At 42.2% G+C, this 19,088-nt stretch overlaps 1 protein-coding gene across 2 annotated transcripts; it reads right to left on the minus strand.

Annotated features, from left to right (window-relative positions):
* Positions 1-1,371: 1,371 nt before the first annotated feature.
* ccdc13 (coiled-coil domain containing 13) lies at positions 1,372-19,056 on the minus strand. 2 transcript variants are annotated; one of them, XM_062022466.1, is made up of 11 exons: positions 18,863-19,056; positions 17,604-17,749; positions 17,398-17,540; positions 17,243-17,323; positions 8,389-8,502; positions 8,201-8,305; positions 7,973-8,137; positions 4,875-5,042; positions 4,587-4,799; positions 4,414-4,505; positions 1,372-2,817 (listed from the first exon to the last, which is right to left on the minus strand). In XM_062022466.1, the coding sequence occupies exons 1-11, from the start codon at positions 18,895-18,897 to the stop codon at positions 2,781-2,783; spliced, it is 1,299 nt and encodes a 432-aa protein (XP_061878450.1). In that variant the 5' UTR covers positions 18,898-19,056; the 3' UTR covers positions 1,372-2,780. The 2 variants fall into 2 exon arrangements, with proteins under 2 accessions (XP_061878450.1, XP_061878451.1); XM_062022467.1 differs by lacking the exon at positions 7,973-8,137.
* Positions 19,057-19,088: the final 32 nt, after the last annotated feature.

Below are 19,088 nucleotides of genomic sequence, written 5' to 3' on the forward strand. Positions count from 1 at the left end.
AGGAAGTAGTTTGACATGTACTTCAGTATCAGGGAGGTGTAGCGGATTTTATAGACTAGGCTCAGTGCAAGTTGTTTAACTCTGTCCTCCACCTTGAGCCAGCCCACTTTAGAGAAGTGGGTAGGAGTGAGGTGGGATCTGGGGTGGAGGTCTAGAAGTAACCTGACTAGCTTGTTCTGAGATGTTTGGAGTTTAGATTTGAGGGTTTTGGAGGTGCTAGGGTACCAGGAGGTACATGCGTAATCGAAAAAGGGTTGAACGAGAGTTCCCGCCAGAATCCTCATGGTGCTTTTGTTGACCAGAGAGGAGATTCTGTAGAGAAATCTCATTCGTTGGTTAACCTTTTTGATTACCTTGGTTGCCATTTTATCACAGGAAAGGTTAGCCTCTAGAATGGAACCTAGGTAGGTGACCTCATCTTTCCTGGTGATAACAATGTCACCCACTTTTATGGTGAAGTCATTGACTTTCTTAAGTTTGATGTGGGACCCAAACAGGATGGATTCTGTTTTACCCAAGTGTATGGATAGCTTGTTGTCAGCGAGCCAGGTGCAAGTTCTACAGAGCTCAGCACTGAGGATTTTCTCCACCTGTGACTTGTCCCTGCCGGATACCAGCAAGGCAGAGTCATCCGCAAACAAAAACAATTCACAGTCGCATGCCGATGACATGTCGTTTATGTATATTAGGAACAGTAAAGGTCCCAATATACTGCCTTGGGGGACTCCACAGCTCACCGAGAGGGGGGGGGGGAGGGGGGGGGACACGGTGCCGTTCACCTCTACCACCTGCTCCCTCCCCTCCAAGTAAGATTGCATCCAGCTCCATGAGGTTTTGTTAAATCCGATTGCTCTGAGCTTATCCAACAGTATAGCGTGGTTAACGGTGTCAACACACTTAGGACAAACTAAAATGAATGCAATCTGGCAAATGGGATGCAGAAGTGTACGAAAATATTATATAGCTAAATAGTTTATACTCCATTCCAGACACCGCTCAAGAACTTTGATCCAACAACGCCAGGATTCCACAATTATCACAACACATCACTTGATCAAGCCTTGTCCCAAAATTTCCACACTACAAAATAGGTCAAAAGTATGTATTATTTGTGTTAATATTGTATCGAAATTGGTCAATAGTCAAGGCTAAAATATCGGTATCGTATCGGAAGTTAAAACAAGTTTAATCTGGATGCCGCTAGTTTTTGGCATTTAAAAGGTGTCAGCTGTCCATTTCACTGCATTTTCAAGGCCAAAGCTGAACATTTCATATAAACAAAGTAAAATGTTACCAATTTAATAGATCCATAACAGGTCTGGTAAAGGTTTAATGTTGGTGTGCATTGTTTTTGGCATTTAGAAGGTTACCATGCATTAGTGGTTAGGGTCAGGTTTTTTTAAGCATTTTTAAAGTACCGTAAAACTTGTCCATATCAGCCAGTCAAGGGAAACAGCACGAGTCCAAGTGGCTACTATAGACCGGTGGCCACTATATGCAGGTAGGCAGCCATTATGCGAACACATTTGGAAGCTCGCTCATTGCAGCGGAATAGTTGGTTTAAGCAAAATGTTACCTTTATTAAATGATCCAAATTAAACATTATGGAGGAAAGCACAAAACAAGTCATATTGTAGAAAATGTATCATTAAGAGTAAACAATTAAATAACAAAAACTAAGATCATTCTATCAACATCATTTTGATATTAGTGGCCAATATGGACAAGGTTTATTACACTTTCTCTGTAGGTTAGTGTGGCCGCTAACACATGTTTGACTGTGATTTTGAAAAGCTGCTTAGAAAAGCCACGTTACCATACAAACCCATGACCAAAACAATTACTTTTGCATCCATTGTCAGTGCAAGTGCTCAGCAGGTCTGATAAAAGGTTAAAAGTGTTAGTTGATTAAAAAATATCCTTCAGATTGTCACTGTAAGTGGGGAAAAACCATTCCGCAATCAGCACATATGGTGACTCATGACACCTGAGATAAACACTTTGATACTAAAAGCTCTCAAGTGTTTATACTCAGGCCACAGAAGGAAGGAACAATCAGAATTGTCAAACAAGAAAAACAGGGTTTACAGTGGTGTCGGTGTGGACGGGAAGGAGTAATAAGGATCCTTTTTCTGGAGGCTGCTGTCTAGAAGGTAGGAGCAGTAGAGGCCAAGGCCAAGTTGCAGCGCTTGCTGTCTTGACTGGGGATGTCACAAGCCTAAAGGAAGCCATGCATGACTTGTCTCATCACGTCAAGCAAGTAAAGCTCCAGGTCACCGTGCTGAGTGCTCTTTAGCGATGCCCTCAGTGCCCCCATTTCCTGCGGCTCGATGGCCAGCCGGGAGACAACATCACCATCTCTGCCTGGCCTTAATAGTGGTATGTTTAATCTTAAGTGTATTTCCAACGTCACGGTAATAAAGATCAAATGAAGGAGGGGAGAAAATGATTTTTTATGGTATTAAAAAGTGAGCAGAAGAGACGAAATGAATTTTCACAGTACAACACAGTTTCCACTTGCACAATCTCTGCTCTAACAATCTAATTTTGTCTCTGCAGCTGCTGCTGCACGAGCGCCGCTGTAATGCCTCTGCGGGGGATTGTATCTGCCTGCAAAGGTTCTGATGGGTTCAAATGAGTCAGACCTAATGTCTCTACTGGTCGCCTTACTTGACTATTGTGTAAAACCACTAACTGGGAGAGTTACTTGTTTTCCATTTCCTGTGATCCAGTGGTGTTCGGCAAAGTTTCTAATGTCAGTTCCTCAGCGATGCGCAGAGTTACAGAAACCACGGCCCGTTCTCAGCAGAGGAAGAACTAGTGGGAAAAGGTTTGGGGGGAAAAAATAATAAATATAACTGCAATATTGAGATCCATTACATGTTCATTATTCTGGTTATAGTTTGCAATGGTGTAGAATTGCACTCCATCATACTATAAGCAGTTTCAAATACTTGTATATATTTGAAACTGCCAATAATATACACACATACATAAACAAAGGTATGCACAAAATAAAATGTTGTAGCTAGTTGTTGTGTATCCTGCATTATCACAGATAAGTCTTTTTTTTTTACTTTTCCCATTAATTATATACTTTTCCTATTATTGCAGAAACCACACATACACATAGTGCCCTAACATTTCCCAATGTTTTTAAGTTACAGCTATTGACCAAATGGTTTTAATTAATATTCCTCCCTCAAAAATAAACACAAAACAAACTATGCAGGGTGAAACTTTTTTTTTTGGAAAAGTGGAGTGTGTTAAGAACACCACATTTCACTTTTTACTGATTAACTATGCTATGTGTATCTTGTACTTTATTTAGGTACACCTAAAAACTAGGGATGTGCCGATTGATTGTCCACCGATGAGTCTCTCAGTTATCGTGAAAAAGTATGTGATCACCATTGCTAATTAATGCTGTTTAATTCTGACCACGAACACCAATCCCCTCTGGCTGACAAGCGGCTAGCAGCTAAATATATATCTCCATTCAGCATGGAGCCACTCTTTTGGGTAATAATAATAATCATCTCCATTTAGGCTAATAAACGGCATTTCTTGGTAGCTTAAATATCGTGGACAAGTATCACTGGAGGACCAGGCTAAACATGTTACACACCGAGAGCAAGCCAGGAACAGGCATGCTAATGGCTAAGATAGCTGTTAAGATAGCTTACAACAGAATACATAAGTTCTCAATAAACTTTAAGGAGTGCAGATGAACCCACATTGCAGCAGAGAGTAAGCAGCAATTAACAGGAAATTAACACCTTGATTAATAAGGGTTTGGACTCTAGAGAGGATAATATTACAAAACATGTTAGTGTGTCAACGCATTGTCGCAGTCAGTACACGACATGTAAGAGTAAGGGTAGTATCAGTTTATGAAACTAACGTGAATAAATCAATATTTGTATTTTCTCAAAACAGTTTTGTTTTTTTTGATAATGCTTAAAAAAAAACTGAGGGAAAGAGTAATTCCCTGGGCACAGGAGGATTTGAGGGAAAAAACCAAAGGGTTTCAAAAACTAGTAGTAGTTGTGGCTTTTGTTTAGGTATTGTGTACTATAAAAACTTTGCTTAAACAATTGTATATGATAATAGAGACTAATAGAGTGTTAATATTGTTAAAACTATCAATAGCACTCACCATAAATTAATTGAAAAATGTACAATTAGTACATGTGAACGGTATCGGTATCAGCTGATCTCATTTATGGATGATCTGTATCAGAATCAGCAGCATAAACCCTGATTGGAGCATCCCTACTAAAAACACCAACACAAATGGGATGCATGAAGAAATAATACTGTGCATTTTTATCTTTTATTTATTTCTACTATTTGCAGAGTTTGTACAGGACAAGACTTGCAGCTGGATAAATGAACTGTTAGAATACCTACACAGGAGAGGTTTTCTTTTCAATGGCGCTCTCTTCTGGGGAAAGTGCTGAAGTGGAGCTGATGGGTTCGGTCTGATTCTCCACACACTGCTCCTGCTCAAGTTAAAAACAAGTTTCTTTTTAGTAAACCAAGAACAAAAAATAGACATTTGTATGGTTTCAAGTTGTTATTACCTTGACTGAAAGATGCAGGAATTTCTCCTCTAATTCTTTGATGGTGTTCTCCTTGTCCGTAACTACTTGGTACAAGTTCTGGATGAGAGTATTTTGCACGGACATCAACTCTGTGTCCAGGTTTTGGGCCGTGCTCGGCTGGGTCACCGTGTTCTGTGCTTCCAATTGTTTGGTGAGCTCACTCAGTGTCTCTTTCATCTGGGCCTTCTCCTTCTGTTATTTGTATGAGTATTTTTTAGACTTATAAAGGCTACATGTTCCATAGAGCAAATATGTTAGCGAAATTACCAGCAGAACTTCTACTAGTTCGTTGTCATGTTTACTTTTGAGTTTCAGGGCGCATATCTGAGCTGTCTTTTCCTCAGACAGGCATTTGTTTCTGGCCTTGGAGGCTTCTAGCTTCTTTTTCACATCTTCATGTTCTTTCTGTAGGGCTTCATAACCAGCAGAGATCCTCTGGAGAACAAAATTAGTAGGGTTACATCATAAATAAATAATTATTTAAAAAGGTATGCAGCAGGGGTCCACAACCTTTTTTGTACCACGGACCGGTTTAATGTAGGCATTATTTTCAGGGAGCGGCTTTCCACTTGTGCCAGATAAATACAGCAAAAATAGGTGCATGACAAATACAACTCACTATAACGCTGAATTAGTGAGAGCCCTGGGCTTGTTTCTTTGCAATGAGATCCCCAGCACTTAACATCCACCTGCTGTGGACTGCAGATAGAAATCAGCCTTTGGCCACAATCTGTCATAACTGTTGTTATAACAAATATTACAAATGGCAACTTCCTATGAGGAGTTTTATTGCACATCTATAAACAAGCTTATTGGTGTGTCTGGTGGGACAGGCGAAAGTTAAAGGCCTACTGAAACCCACTACTACCGACCACGCAGTCTGATAGTTTATACATCAATGATGAAATCTTAACATTGCAACACATGCCAATACGGCCGGGTTAACTTATAAAGTGCAATTTTAAATTTCCCGCTAAACTTCCGGTTGGAAACGTCTATGTATGATGACGTATGCGCGTGACGTTAACGGTTGATACGGAAGTATTCGGACCCATTGAATCTAATACAAAAAAGCTCTGTTTTCATTTCATAATTCCACAGTATTCTGGACATCTGTGTTGGTGAATCTTTTGCAATTTGTTTAATGCACAATGGAGACTGCAAAGAAAAAAGTTGTAGGTGGGATCGGTGTATTAGCAGCGGACTACAGCAACACAACCAGGAAGACCGAGATGGATAGCAGACGCGTTAGCCGCCGAACTCACCTTAACTTCCTCCGTCTTGCCGACCACATCTGTGATCGGGTGAAGTTCTTCGTCGCACCGTCGATCGCTGGAACGCAGGTGAGCACGGGTGTTGATGAGCAGATGAGGGCTGGCTGGCGTAGGTGGAGAGCATACTTGCCAACCTTGAGACCTCCAATATCGGGAGGTGGGGGTTTGGGGGGCGTGGTTGGGGGCGTGGTTATTTACCGCTAGAATTCACCAACTCGAGTATTTCATATATATTTCATATATATATATATATATATATATATATATATATATATATATATACATACATATATACATATATATATATATATATATATATATGTATATATATATATATATATATATATGTATATATATATATATATATACACATATATATATATATACATATATATATATATATATATATATATATATATATATATATATATATATATATATACATATATATATATATATATATACATATATATATATATATATATATATACATATATATATATATATATATATATATATATATATATATATATATATATATATATACATATATATATATATATACATACATATATATACATATATATATATATACATATATATACATATATATATATATACATATATATACATATATATATATATACATATATATACATATATATATATATATATATATATATATATATATATATATATATATATATATATATATATATATATATATATATATATATATATATGTATGAAATACTTGACTTTCAGTGAATTCTAGCTATATATATATATATTTATTTTATTTACATAAAATAAATACTTGAATTATCTATCCATTAGATGGCAGGATTGTCCTGTTTAACTTCTCTGTTCATGACTGAGAAATCATTTCGGCCACCATGTTCAATAGAGAAGTCTGTTCTACATATTTACAGGCAACATACACCTTCCCCTTCGAACTGTCCTGGATGAACTGAAATTCTTGTTTCCATTCGTTTTGGAACTTGCAAGCGTATTTATATTGTGGGAAAGCGGACGTGAGAATAGGCTGTCCCCACTCAGTCTCAGGTCCGCATTGAGCTGGAGGGGGCGTGGCCTCCAGCTCCGGCTGAATACCGGGAGTTTGTCGGGAGAAAATCTCTGCCGGGAGGTTGTCGGGAGAGGCGCTGAATAACGGGATTCTCCCGCTAAAAACGGGAGGGTTGGCAAGTATGGTAGAGAGCTAATGTTTTTAGCATAGCTCTGTGAGGTCCGGTTGCTAAGTTAGCTTCAATGGCGTCGTTAGCAACAGCATTGTTAACCTTCGCCAGCCTGGAAAGCATTAACCGTGTATTTACAGGTCCATAGTTTAATAGTATTGTTGATTTTCTATCTATCCTTCCAGTCAGGGGTTTATTTCTTTTGTTTCTATATGCAGCAGTTAAGCATGCTGCTATCACGTTAGCTCGTAGCTAAAGTGCTTCACCGATGTATTGTCGTGGAGATAAGTCACTGTGAATGTCCATTTCGCGTTCTCGACTCTCATTTTCAAGAGGATATAGTATCCGAGGTGGTTTAAAATACAAATCCGTGAGCCACAATAGAAAAAGGAGAGAGTGTGGAATCCAATGAGCCAGCTTGTACCTAAGTTACGGTCAGAGCGAAAAACGATGTTTGAACTGCATTCTAGTCCGTCACTCTAACGTTTCTCATCCACGAATCTCGCTCAAATTAATGGGGTAATCGTCGCTGTCTCGGTCCGAATCGCTCTAGCTGCATTGAAAACAATAGGAAAATATGAGGAAGCGAACAACCGACTACGTCACGCTACTTCTGGTAGGGGCAAGGCTTTTTTTTATCAGAGACCAAAAGTTGCGAACTTTATCGAAGTTGTTCTACACTAAATCCTTTCAGCAAAAATATGGAAATATCGCGAAATGATCAAGTATGACACATAGAATGGATCTGCTTACCCCGTTTAAATAAAAAAAATTCATTTCAGTAGGCCTTTAAGTCGGAGAAAATGCAGTCATTTATAGATGTAATGGTTCTCTTCGGCCCGGTAGCAAATGCGTCACGGACGGTGGTTGGTGACCAAAGGTATACAGTACACACCTCAAAGGCATCTTTTTTCTCCTTCTCAATTGTGCGGATGTAGCTGACGTTGCGGAAATGAGTTGAGCTTTTTGGGGGATTTCCAAAACCAGGAGGTTCTTCTTCCACACTCTGCACGCATGACAGAGTTGACGCCTTCTTTAGCTGCTGCTCCAGATCTCGCATCTGTCTCATACACACACACTGTAGTTTTATCCTGTATTGTATCAGCGAAAAACATCATCTTACCCTTGCGTGAAGAGCCAGTATCTGCTGTGCACGTCCTCTAAAGCTGCCTGGACTACCCAGTAATTGCTGAATGCTGACCTCTTCCCCGACCTCGCTCATCAAAACCTAAAACAGCAAAAATTGCCATATCATTAGGATCCAGACTTCAAAATGTCTTTGGTGCGTGTGAGAGATGAGATGTTTTGCACCTTCTGAGCCACTTTTAACTCCTGTTTAAGAAACTGAACCTGGTTGCGGTATTCTGTGGTTTTGAGCTGAGCAGCCGCTAATTTCTCCTTCAATGTCTTCACTACTGGATTGTCCTGTTTACAAAACAATACAAATTTAAATGAATACCGTTATTTAACCTTAGAAGTACCATATTTTTCCGACATAGCAGCAAATTAAAGGCGCACTGCCGATGAGCGAGTCTATTCAGTTCTATTTTCGTACAAAAGGCGCATCGGATTATAAAGCGCAATAAAAGGGGTCATATGATTTTCTTTCCTACATTTAAAACACTTCCTTTTTGTGGTCTACATAACATGTAATGGTGGTTCTTTGGTCAAAATGTGGCATGGATTATGTTTTACAGACCATCTTCAAGCCGCTTTTTGGCCGTCACTTCAGGATGCGCCGTTTTTGTGGGTGGTCTTATTTACGTGGCTACACTTCGACAGCATTTTCACCACGTCATCTTTGTTGTACCATTAGTTTTTAGCGCTTCCATAGCGAGTCTACCGAAATATTTAAATATATAAATATAAATATATGTGGGCTCTGTACCGAGGATGTCGTTGTGGCTTGTACAGCCCTTTGAGACACTTGTGATTTAGGGCTATATAAATAAACATTGATTGATTGATTGGTAAGATAAAACTGTAAGCTACTTTATATTAGCAATGGCAAAAGGGGAGGATGAATGCCCCACAACAAGAAGATAGAAAAAAGAAGGAGCGTGGACTACAATGGCGAACTTGTGCAAAATTTCAGGACTTACGCAGATTCCAAATACGGTTCACATCAGCAGTTACTAATAGGTACGAGAAGTTGGTTTTGCATGATATTGCAAAACAATATGCCAGATATCTCCTAATATCTCCTTATACACACACCATAATACCCATATGTTGAAGCACAGTACGTTTAACTACGCCGTAATGCTCCACGTTCTATCAAGCGGTGCGGCTTTGTAGCTTACCAAAGTCGTACTAAAATATTTTAAACTGATTTTTGAGCGCCGTTTGTAATGTTCTATATTTTCAATGTTCTATATTTTCAATTGAACATCAAAGTTTTAGTGTTGCTTGTTTACGGATACTTGCCAGCGTGACAAGTCCACACGTATTTCTTATGTGTGACTGCCATCTACTGGTCACACTTATCACTAGAATTTTAAGTGTGCCTTATAGTCTGAAAAATATGGTACATTTAGTTCCAGTGCAACCTTGAAGGTTCAATAAAAAATAATTTAAATAAAAATATTGTAATGTGTTTCACAGTCAAACAGTTGCCATCATAACATCTGTGGTAATTGTACGGGTAATGTTTTAGATACAGTTCTAACCTTCTTAACATTCTCTCAGTAAGTTAGCAGTCGTAAAATAAAAACTTAATAAAATTCAGAGGTACCTAATTCAATTATATTCAATACAGGGATAGCCCACGTTAATAAACATTTCTGTAAATTTTTCAGTATTAGCTATGGAGCTAATTTTTAATTGTAGTTCCTAAGCAAGATATAAAAGGCCAACAATTAACGGCAATAAAATAAAACATAGTCTTAGCGATACATTACATCACATTAATACATAAAATACTGTGGATACCTCAACTTAAGAAAACCCCAAGTTAAGAGTGTGTTTAAGATAAGAGCTGTCTCTCAGCCTAATTGTTATGCTTTAAGTTGCAAGCAAAAATTTTAGTTACAAGAGTTACTTACAAGCATCCCGCTATTAGTTATAGCAATGTCATTACTAAATGCAAGCTAGCATTAGCTTATATTTAGAGATGGCCACAACTTTGTTTTCCAATCATGAGAGTGAAGAAAATGAGTGGGAGGGAGACTGCTGAGAACAGGCGGTGGATGACATTCATTGAATTAAAGAATGACATCACCGAGAACTTGACAGAGCATGTATCTAGCTACACTACCGTTCAAAAGTTTGGGGTCACATTGAAATGTCCTTATTTTTGAAGGAAAAGCACTGTACTTTTCAATGAAGATAACTTTAAACTAGTCTTTGTTACGGCTCAGACCCCTGCCGTCTGTGCGCACCTGGGGACACGCCCACGGCCGCGCAAATCCAGGGATGCGCCGCGCGCGTCGCCGCCCTGCAGCAGCCACCAGCTGCAATCACTCACCGGAGAGCTGCACACCTGGGACTGATGAGGGCGAGCCGCATAAAGGGACCAGTGAACCCAAGGATCGGGCGGGAACTTAGTTTTCTCATGGTGACCCGTAAGCTAAGCTTTAGCTCTCGCTCCTTGTTTTCCTCTCCGTGCCTTAACCCCCCCCCCGTCTTCTTCCGTGTCCCTGCAGTACCCTCCGTCGCCTGGACAGTGAGCTGTGCGCCTCACTTTTCCCTGGATCTCCCCCGTGTTTTTGGACTGCATTCCTCGTTCCTGACTCCTCGCTCGCCCCTGGACTTGACACCCCTCTCAGCCCCACGGACCCCCGCTTGTATCCCGGATCACCTGCCTGCCCCCTGGACTTCCTCTTCTCTCGTTCAACACTTTGGTAACACACACTTCAATTAAATTACACACATAATCTTACACCACACACTCATTACCTTTTGGATCTAGTTCACACTCCATTTTCCTTAGTTTATTATATTAGTATTGTTTGTTATTATTATATATATTGAATATATATAAATATATATTAATTATTTGTATATACTTCCCCCTGGTGTATGTTTGCCGTCACCTCCCCTAGTAAACATTACAGTAAGTTCCCGCCAAATTATATATAAGGACTTGAGGGCACAGTTTTTCTTTAGCTCGTCCCCCAGTGACTTTAGCTCCACCCCCAGTGACTTTTTTTTTTTTCTTCCTCCTTTTTTTCCCCCCTTCTCATTATGTCTTTTTCTTTTCAATCCACCCTGGACAATTTTTCTAGCCCACCTCAGCAAAATCTTGGACTGTTTAGCAGTGCTGTAGGGATAGAGGAATTTACCCGCCGCCTGGCCACCCACCCTTAGTGACTGTCCCTCAGTCAGCTGGAGGCGTCTGGTATCCGCTTTCGGAGGGGGGGGTGGTACTGGTGGCTGTGCTGGTGTGAGGGCGCAGCTGCAACCAGACAGACTTCCCTCGGCCAGACTTATTCCACCTATTTTTTGTTTTTCCCAGCCACAGCCACCAGCCCCCTGCCTAGCCCCTGAGCTAGCACCAGCCCCCTGGCTAGCCCCTGAGCTGGCACCAGCCCCCTGGCTAGCCCCTGAGCTAGCACCAGCCCCCTGGCTAGCCCCTAAACTAGCACCAGACCCTCGGCTAGCCCTTGAGCTAGCACCAGCCCCTCGGCTAGCCTCCGAGCTAGCACCAGCCCCTCGGCTAGCCTCCGAGCTAGCACCAGCCCCTCGGCTAGCCTCCGAGCTAGCCCCAGCTCCTCTACTAGCCTCCGTGCTAGCCCCAGCCCCTCGACTAGCCTCCGTGCTGGCACCAGCCCCTCGGCTAGCCTCCGAGCTGGCACCAGCCCCTCGGCTAGCCTCTGAGCTAGCACCAGTCCCCAGGATAACCCCCGGGTCTCCACCAGCTCCCAGGCTGGCCCCGACCTTCGCACCTCGGCCTGCAGCGCCGACCTCTGCACCTCGGCCTGCAGCGCCGACCTCTGCACCTCGGCCTGCAGCGCCGATGACGTCCACTGCCTCCACGCCGCCGATGACGTCCACTGCCTCCACGCCGCCGATGACGTCCGCTGCCGCCACGCCGGCGATGACGTCCACTGCTTCCACGCCGACGTCTTCCTGTTCCACTTCACCTCAGACAACGATGTGCCCTCCTCTTCGTGTCCAGCGGGCTGTACCATGGCGCCGGCCTCCTTTTCGTTTCCGGCGGGACGCACCACGGCGCCACTCGCGTCCGCCTCCCCGACGGCCAAGAAGTCGACCGTTCCTTGGTCGTCCACCTCGCCGGCCGCAGCGGCGGTCTACTCGCCGCCGCCACCAGACTCGTCCCCGGTGGATTCGGGGACACTTGGGCCGGCGACCCACCACCAGTTCGCCCCTCCACCCTCCCTTGACGGTTGTTCCTGTTTTTTGGGGGGTTTTACTTCCAGGACATCTGGAATCTGTCCATAGGGGGGATACGGTTACGGCTCAGACCCCTGCCGTCTGTGCGCACCTGGGGACACGCCCACGGCCGTGCAAATCCAGGGACGCGCCGCGCGCGTCGCCGCCCTGCAGCAGCCACCAGCTGCAATCACTCACCGGAGAGCTGCACACCTGGGACTGATGAGGGCGAGCCGTATAAAGGGACCAGTGAACCCAAGGATCGGGCGGGAACTTAGTTTTCTCATGGTGACCCGTAAGCTAAGCTTTAGCTCTCGCTCCTTGTTTTCCTCTCCGTGCCTCAACCCCCCCTGTCTTCTTCCGTGTCCCTGCAGTACCCTCCGTCGCCTGGACAGTGAGCTGTGCGTCTCACTTTTCCCTGGATCTCCCCCCTGTGTTTTTGGACTGCATTCCTCATTCCTGACTCCACTCTCGCCCCTGGACTTGACGCCCCTCTCAGCCCCACGGACCCCCGCTTGTATCCCGGATCACCTGCCTGCCCCCTGGACTTCCTCTTCTCTCGTTCAACACTTTGGTAACACACACTTCAGTTAAATTACACACATAATCTTACACCACACACTCATTACCTTTTGGATCTAGTTCACACTCCATTTTCCTTAGTTTATTATATTAGTATTGTTTGTTATTATTATATATATTTAATATATATAAATATATATTATATATAAATATATTTGTATATACTTCCCCCTGGTGTATGTTTGCCGTCACCTCCCCTAGTAAACATTACAGTCTTAACTTTAAAGAAATACACTCTATACATTGCTAATGTGGTAAATGACTATTCTAGCTGCAAATGTCTGGTTTTTGGTGCAATATCTACATAGGTGTATAGAGGCCCATTTCCAGCAACTATCACTCCAGTGTTCTAATGGTACAATGTGTTTGCTCATTGGCTCAGAAGGCTAATTGATGATTAGAAAAACCTTGTGCAATCATGTTCACACATCTGAAAACAGTTTAGCTCGTTACAGAAGCTACAAAACTGACCTTCCTTTGGGCAGATTGAGTTTCTGGAGCATCACATTTATGGGGCCAATTAAACGCTCAAAATGGCCAGAAAAAGAGAACTTTCATCTGAAACTCGACAGTCTATTCTTGTTCTTAGAAATGACGGCTATTCAACAAAATTGTTTGGGTGACCCCAAACTTTTGAACGGTAGAGTAACTTGGCGAAACAGTTTGATTGTAGCACTGCTAGTCTGCACCATATTGAAGCAGTGTGAGTCGATTAACAGCAGCTAAGGATGGTAAAATAATATCTACTGTAAATGGTGGGCATTTATCCATGAAAACATAGGCTCCAGCACCCCCCACGACCCCGAAAAGGACAAGCGGTAGAAAAATGGATGGATGGAACATGGAAACGCTGCTGATGGTGCGTTTGAGAGTGAAGCAGCTGGAAAAAGATACTGTAGGGCCTCTCAAGGTAAACATTGTACATTACTCTAGTTGCTTGTACTACATTGTAGTGTATTGTTTTTCCAACAATAAATGGTAAATGGGTTCTACTTGTATAGCGCTTTTCTACCTTCAAGGTACTCAAAGCGCTTTGACACTATTTCCACAGTCACCCATTCACACACACATTCACACACTGATGGCGGGAGCTGCCATGCAAGGCCCTAACCACGACCCATCAGGAGCAAGGGCGAAGTGTCTTGCTCAAGGACACAATAGACGTGACGAGGTTGGTAGAAGGTGGGGATTGAACCAGGAACCCTCAGGTTGCTAGCACGGCCACCCTCCCAACTGAGCCACGCCTTCCCCTGTTATATTATATTATACAAGATAATATTATAAATATTATCTTGACGTTTCTTTTTCTTTTTTTAAAGGCATCTTACACGTTAAAATTGTGCTGTTTTGTGGGGGGCCAAGCACCAAATACATTGATTTAAATTAATTTCAATGGGCAACGTTGATTTGAAATACAGTTGTTTTGAGTTAAAAGTAAAGCATAATAGTATTATTTTTGGATGTCAAAAATAAATTGTAAAAATAATTGTCCTCGCACAAACATACATGATAATTGGACTGTCTAGCTGTGAATGTAGCTCGCGTTACAACTCCATATAGTAAATCTGCTTCTTAAAACACCTCATACGCGCCTGGTCTGCACGAGAATAAGACGACGTTGCAGGAGATCCGTGTTGCTTTGTCGTTATATTTAGCGAGTATTCTTTCAAAAAGCGACTGGTGACCAATCTAGCAACTGTTGGAGACAGTGACATGAAATACATAATGCTCTTTTAAGCGAGCAGCTGTCCTGCTTTGACCCTCCCCTTCATATTTTTATTGGGGTGTGTTAATGTTGTTTGCTCACTTTGGCTCCATAAAAAGCACATGTAGATGCATCATGGCTAACTATGAAACATTGACAATTGAGTAATCTAGCCCTCTCTGTGCTGTGTTTTAATCTGATTATGATTAATAAAATAAAGCAAAGAAAATGTTTCAAGTAATAAGTATTACTACAACTAGTCCTGTGTTTTCTTTTGTATTGTATTATTGTTTACAATTTGCAGCATCGGCCACCCCGAGAACTGAGATGTTGTGATTTATGTGGTAAGTAAGTAAGTAAATTTTATTTATAAAGCCTTTTTCACAGATAAAATCACAGAGCGCTGCACAAAACATCATAAAAACAACCGGGGCAACATCATAAAAAAGATACAAAGTGGTTTAAATTGATAGTTAAAAGGTGCATTAACTAAAAGCTTTACTAAAAAGAGAAGTTTTCAAATGTTTCTTAAAAGTTTCAACAGTCAAGATCACGGCGGGACTGGTGCAAAGTGTTCCAGAGTCTGGGAGCTATAGCCAGGAATGGCAGGTTTCCACGGGTTTTAAAACGAGTTTTGGGGATTTTTAGAAGACCCTGGCCTGAAGGCCGGAGGCTGCGCCCTGAAGAGTAGGGGCATAGCAAGTCAGTGATGTACTGAGGGGCCCCACCATGCAATGCACGGAATGTCAGGACTAAAATCTTAAACTCAATGTGGAATTTACCTGGAAGCCAATGAAGACTGGATAAAACAGGGGTAATAAGGGCTGTTCTGGGTGCACCGGTCAAAAGTCTGGCAGCCGCATTTTGTACAGTCTGAAGTCTCTTTAGCTTTGACTTGTTGAAAAGAGTGAAAAGAGAATTGCAGTATTCAATACGAGATGAAATGATCGCGTGAATGATCATTTCGAGATCCAATTTTGACAACAAATTTCTCACTTTAGAAATATTTCTGAGATGATAAAAACAGTTTTTGGTCAACAGTGACCCTCCAAAGACATTGACTGATCAAACACAACCCGAAGGTTTCTGAGGCTGCTTTTAACAGATGCACCCACAGCACAAAGGGAGTTCTTGATCAGGGGGATCTTTTTATCGGGAGCTATTATCAGAGTTTCCGTTTTGTTAGAATTTATCTGGAGGAAATTTGAAGACAACCAGATTTTAATACAGGATACGCACTCCAAGAACTCAGATAAAAAGTGAAACTCTGAATCATTGAAGGAGCATAACAGTTGAATATCATCTGCATAGAAATGATAAGAAACCGTTTTAAAACTACTGATCAACCTCCCAAGCGGCATCACAGTAATAGTTTAGGTTGTCCACTGTAAGAAACATGGCGGTCGTTTAAACTTAAAGGCCTGCTGAAATGAATATTTTTTTATTTAAACGGGGATAGCAGATCCATTCTATGTGTCATACTTGATCATTTCGCGATATTGCCATATTTTTGTTGAAAGGATTTAGTAGAGAACATCAACGATAAAGTTTGCAACTTTTGGTCGCTGATAAAAAAAGCCTTGCCTGTACCGGAAGTAGCGTGACGTCACAGGTTGTGGAGCGCCTCACATCTGCACATTGTTTACAATCATTCTCACCAGCAACGAGAGCGATTCGGACCGAGAAAGCGATGATTACCCCATTAATTTGAGCGAGGATGAAAGATTTGTGGATGAGGAAAATGAGAGTGAAGGATTAGAGGGCAGTGGAAGCGATTCAGTTAGGGAAGATGCTGTGAGAGGTGGATGAGACCTGATATTCAGCTGGGAATGACTAAAACAGTAAATAAACAAGACATATATAAACAACACAACCAGGCTTATATTTAATTGCCACAAATTAATCCGCATAACAAACACCTCCCCCCTCTCGTCCATATAACCCACCAATACAACTCAAACACCCGCACAACACACTCATTCCCACAGCCCAAAATACCGTTCACCTCCGTAGAGTTCATACAGCACATATATTTCCCCAAAGTTACGTATGTGACATGCACATAGCGGCACGCACGTACGGGCAAGCGATCAAATGTTTGGAAGCCAAAGCTGCGTACTCACGGTAGCGCGTCTGCTATCCAACTCAAAGTCCTCCTGGTTGTGTTGCTGCAGTCAGCCGCTAATACACCGATCCCACCTACAGCTTTCTTCTTTGCTGTCTTCATTGTTCATTAAACAAATTGCAAAAGATTCACCAACACAGATGTCCAGAATACTGTGAAATTTTGCGATGAAAACAGACGACTTAATAGCTGGCCACAATGGTGTCCCAATATGTCCGCACAATCCGTGACGTCACGCGCAAACGTCATCATACCGAGACGTTTTCAGCAGAATATTTTGCGGGAAATTTAAAATTGCACTCAACTAATCTAACCCGGCTGTATTGGCATGTGTTGCAATGTTAAGATTTCCTCATTGATATATAAACTATCAGACTGCGTGGTCGGTAGTAGTGGGTTTCAGTAGGCCTTTAACTCACCTCTGCGTCTTTAGAAAAGTTTGATTTCTGAACATTGACATCAATCTTCTGACCTGGTAGGGAGTGCAGCGCTGCCTGCAGCTGTAAAGGAAAAAGCAGAAAAACTCCTTATCCTTGGAGAAATGACTGCAGGTAAATTATTCATCGCAACCAACCTGCTTCTCAAGATCCTTGATTCGGTTGTTGTTTTGTTTGAATTTAGACCTTTCTCGCTCCACTTCAGCAGTCATCTCTCGGTTCTTCTTGGACAACTCCACAATCTTGACGGCAGCTGCATCCCCTGCCAAGCCGGTTGCACCTAAACAACAGCAATGTGTATGACTTGTGGCAATGATGAAAAAAAATGATTCAAAAAACATACCAGCCAAGACCAGCACTCTCTCGTCCTCCACTTTCTTCCTCATGCGTTTGATTTCAAAGTCTTTTTCGTCGAGAAGTTTTAAGAGAGAGTGGTTTTCATCCGTCACCTCCCTCATTTGGATCAACAAACTCTCCTTCTGCTGGACTCTACATGAAACAATTGTTGAAATATTGGTTGTTGTGGAAATAACAAATGTGAATGGATTCATCCATCCATCCATTTTCTACCGCTTGTCCTGTTCGGGTTCGCGGGGGTGCTGGAGCCTATCTCAGCTGCACTCGGGCGGAAGGCGGGGTACACCCTGGACAAGTCGCCACCTCATCGCAGGGCCAACACAGATAAACAGACAACATTCACACTCACATTCACACACTAGGGCCAATTTAGTGTTGCCAATCAACCTATCCCCAGGTGCATGTCTTTGGAGGTGGGAGGAAGCCGGAGTACCCGGAGGGAACCCACGCAGTCACGGGGAGAACGTGCAAACTCCACAAAGAAAAACCCAGAGCCCAGGACCTTTGTATTGTGAGGCGCACGCACTAACCGTGCTGCCAAAATGGATTAATTCAAATATAATTGCGTTTAAGTGTTGGGTATAATTTGGAACATGGAGAGTTGAGCTCAGGGGCGCCGAAAAGGGGGGGTAAAAGAGACGGATTCTAGGGGCCCATGATGGAGGGGGGCCCAGAGAGGCCTCTAATGATGATGAAATTATAATATTGCAGCTGTGTTGGGGGCCCTGTAAAGATTCTTTTCATGGGGCCCAATATAGCGGCGCCCATGGTTGAGCTCGTCCCCATTTAAACAATTTGGTCAACAAACTCCATGTATTAGTCGATGTGGATTAATTTTAAAAAAATTATAGGAGGAAAAAATAACCAGGGGTTGATTGGCAACACTAAATTGGCCCTAGTGTGTGAATGTGAGTGTGAATGTTGTCTATCTGTGTTGGCCCTGTGATGAGGTGGCGACTTGTCCAGGGTGTACCCCGCCTTCCGCCCGAATGCAGCTGAGATAGGCTCCAGCACCCCGTGCGACCCCGAAAGGGACAAGCGGTAGAAAATGGATGGGATGGATGGAAAATAACCAGGAAAAACAAGGAGTGAATAATAGTGCATGAAAAGTATAAATGTCGCCATCTTGTGCACATCCTGAGTACATGCGTTTAATTCAATTTAGAACATATAGTATACAAGAGTTTACAAAGTTAAGTCACTTCTAATATTTTTGTATTTTGAGTATAAAATAACATAACTCACAAATTGCTTTCCCAAGTAATTGGTGGGTTTTCCATGGTTCCATTAATTTCATGGAGCTAGCTAGCTGGTTAACAAACAGTTTATAACCCGAAAATGGCCATTGAACATGTTTCTAAAAATAAAACGTCGCAAAATGACTTGTAACTGTGGTGATTGGCACAGAGGGGCATTAATTTGCTGAATATTGCGCAACAAGCATCATTACTCAACTCACGGGTATTTCAGC

Source organism: Entelurus aequoreus, linkage group LG16, assembly GCF_033978785.1.
Source record: "Entelurus aequoreus isolate RoL-2023_Sb linkage group LG16, RoL_Eaeq_v1.1, whole genome shotgun sequence".
NCBI lineage: Eukaryota > Metazoa > Chordata > Actinopteri > Syngnathiformes > Syngnathidae > Entelurus > Entelurus aequoreus.

Excerpts from the sequence above, each read along its gene's own strand:
- ccdc13 (XM_062022466.1), bottom strand. The coding sequence starts at position 18,897 with ATGGAAAACCCACCAATTACTTGGGAAAGCAATTT. Across the intron at positions 17,324-17,397 it reads TCAAGGATCTTGAGAAGCAG|CTGCAGGCAGCGCTGCACTC; the intron begins GTTGGTTGCGAT and ends TTTCCTTTACAG. Across the intron at positions 4,506-4,586 it reads TCCTGCATCTTTCAGTCAAG|GAGCAGTGTGTGGAGAATCA; the intron begins GTAATAACAACT and ends TAACTTGAGCAG.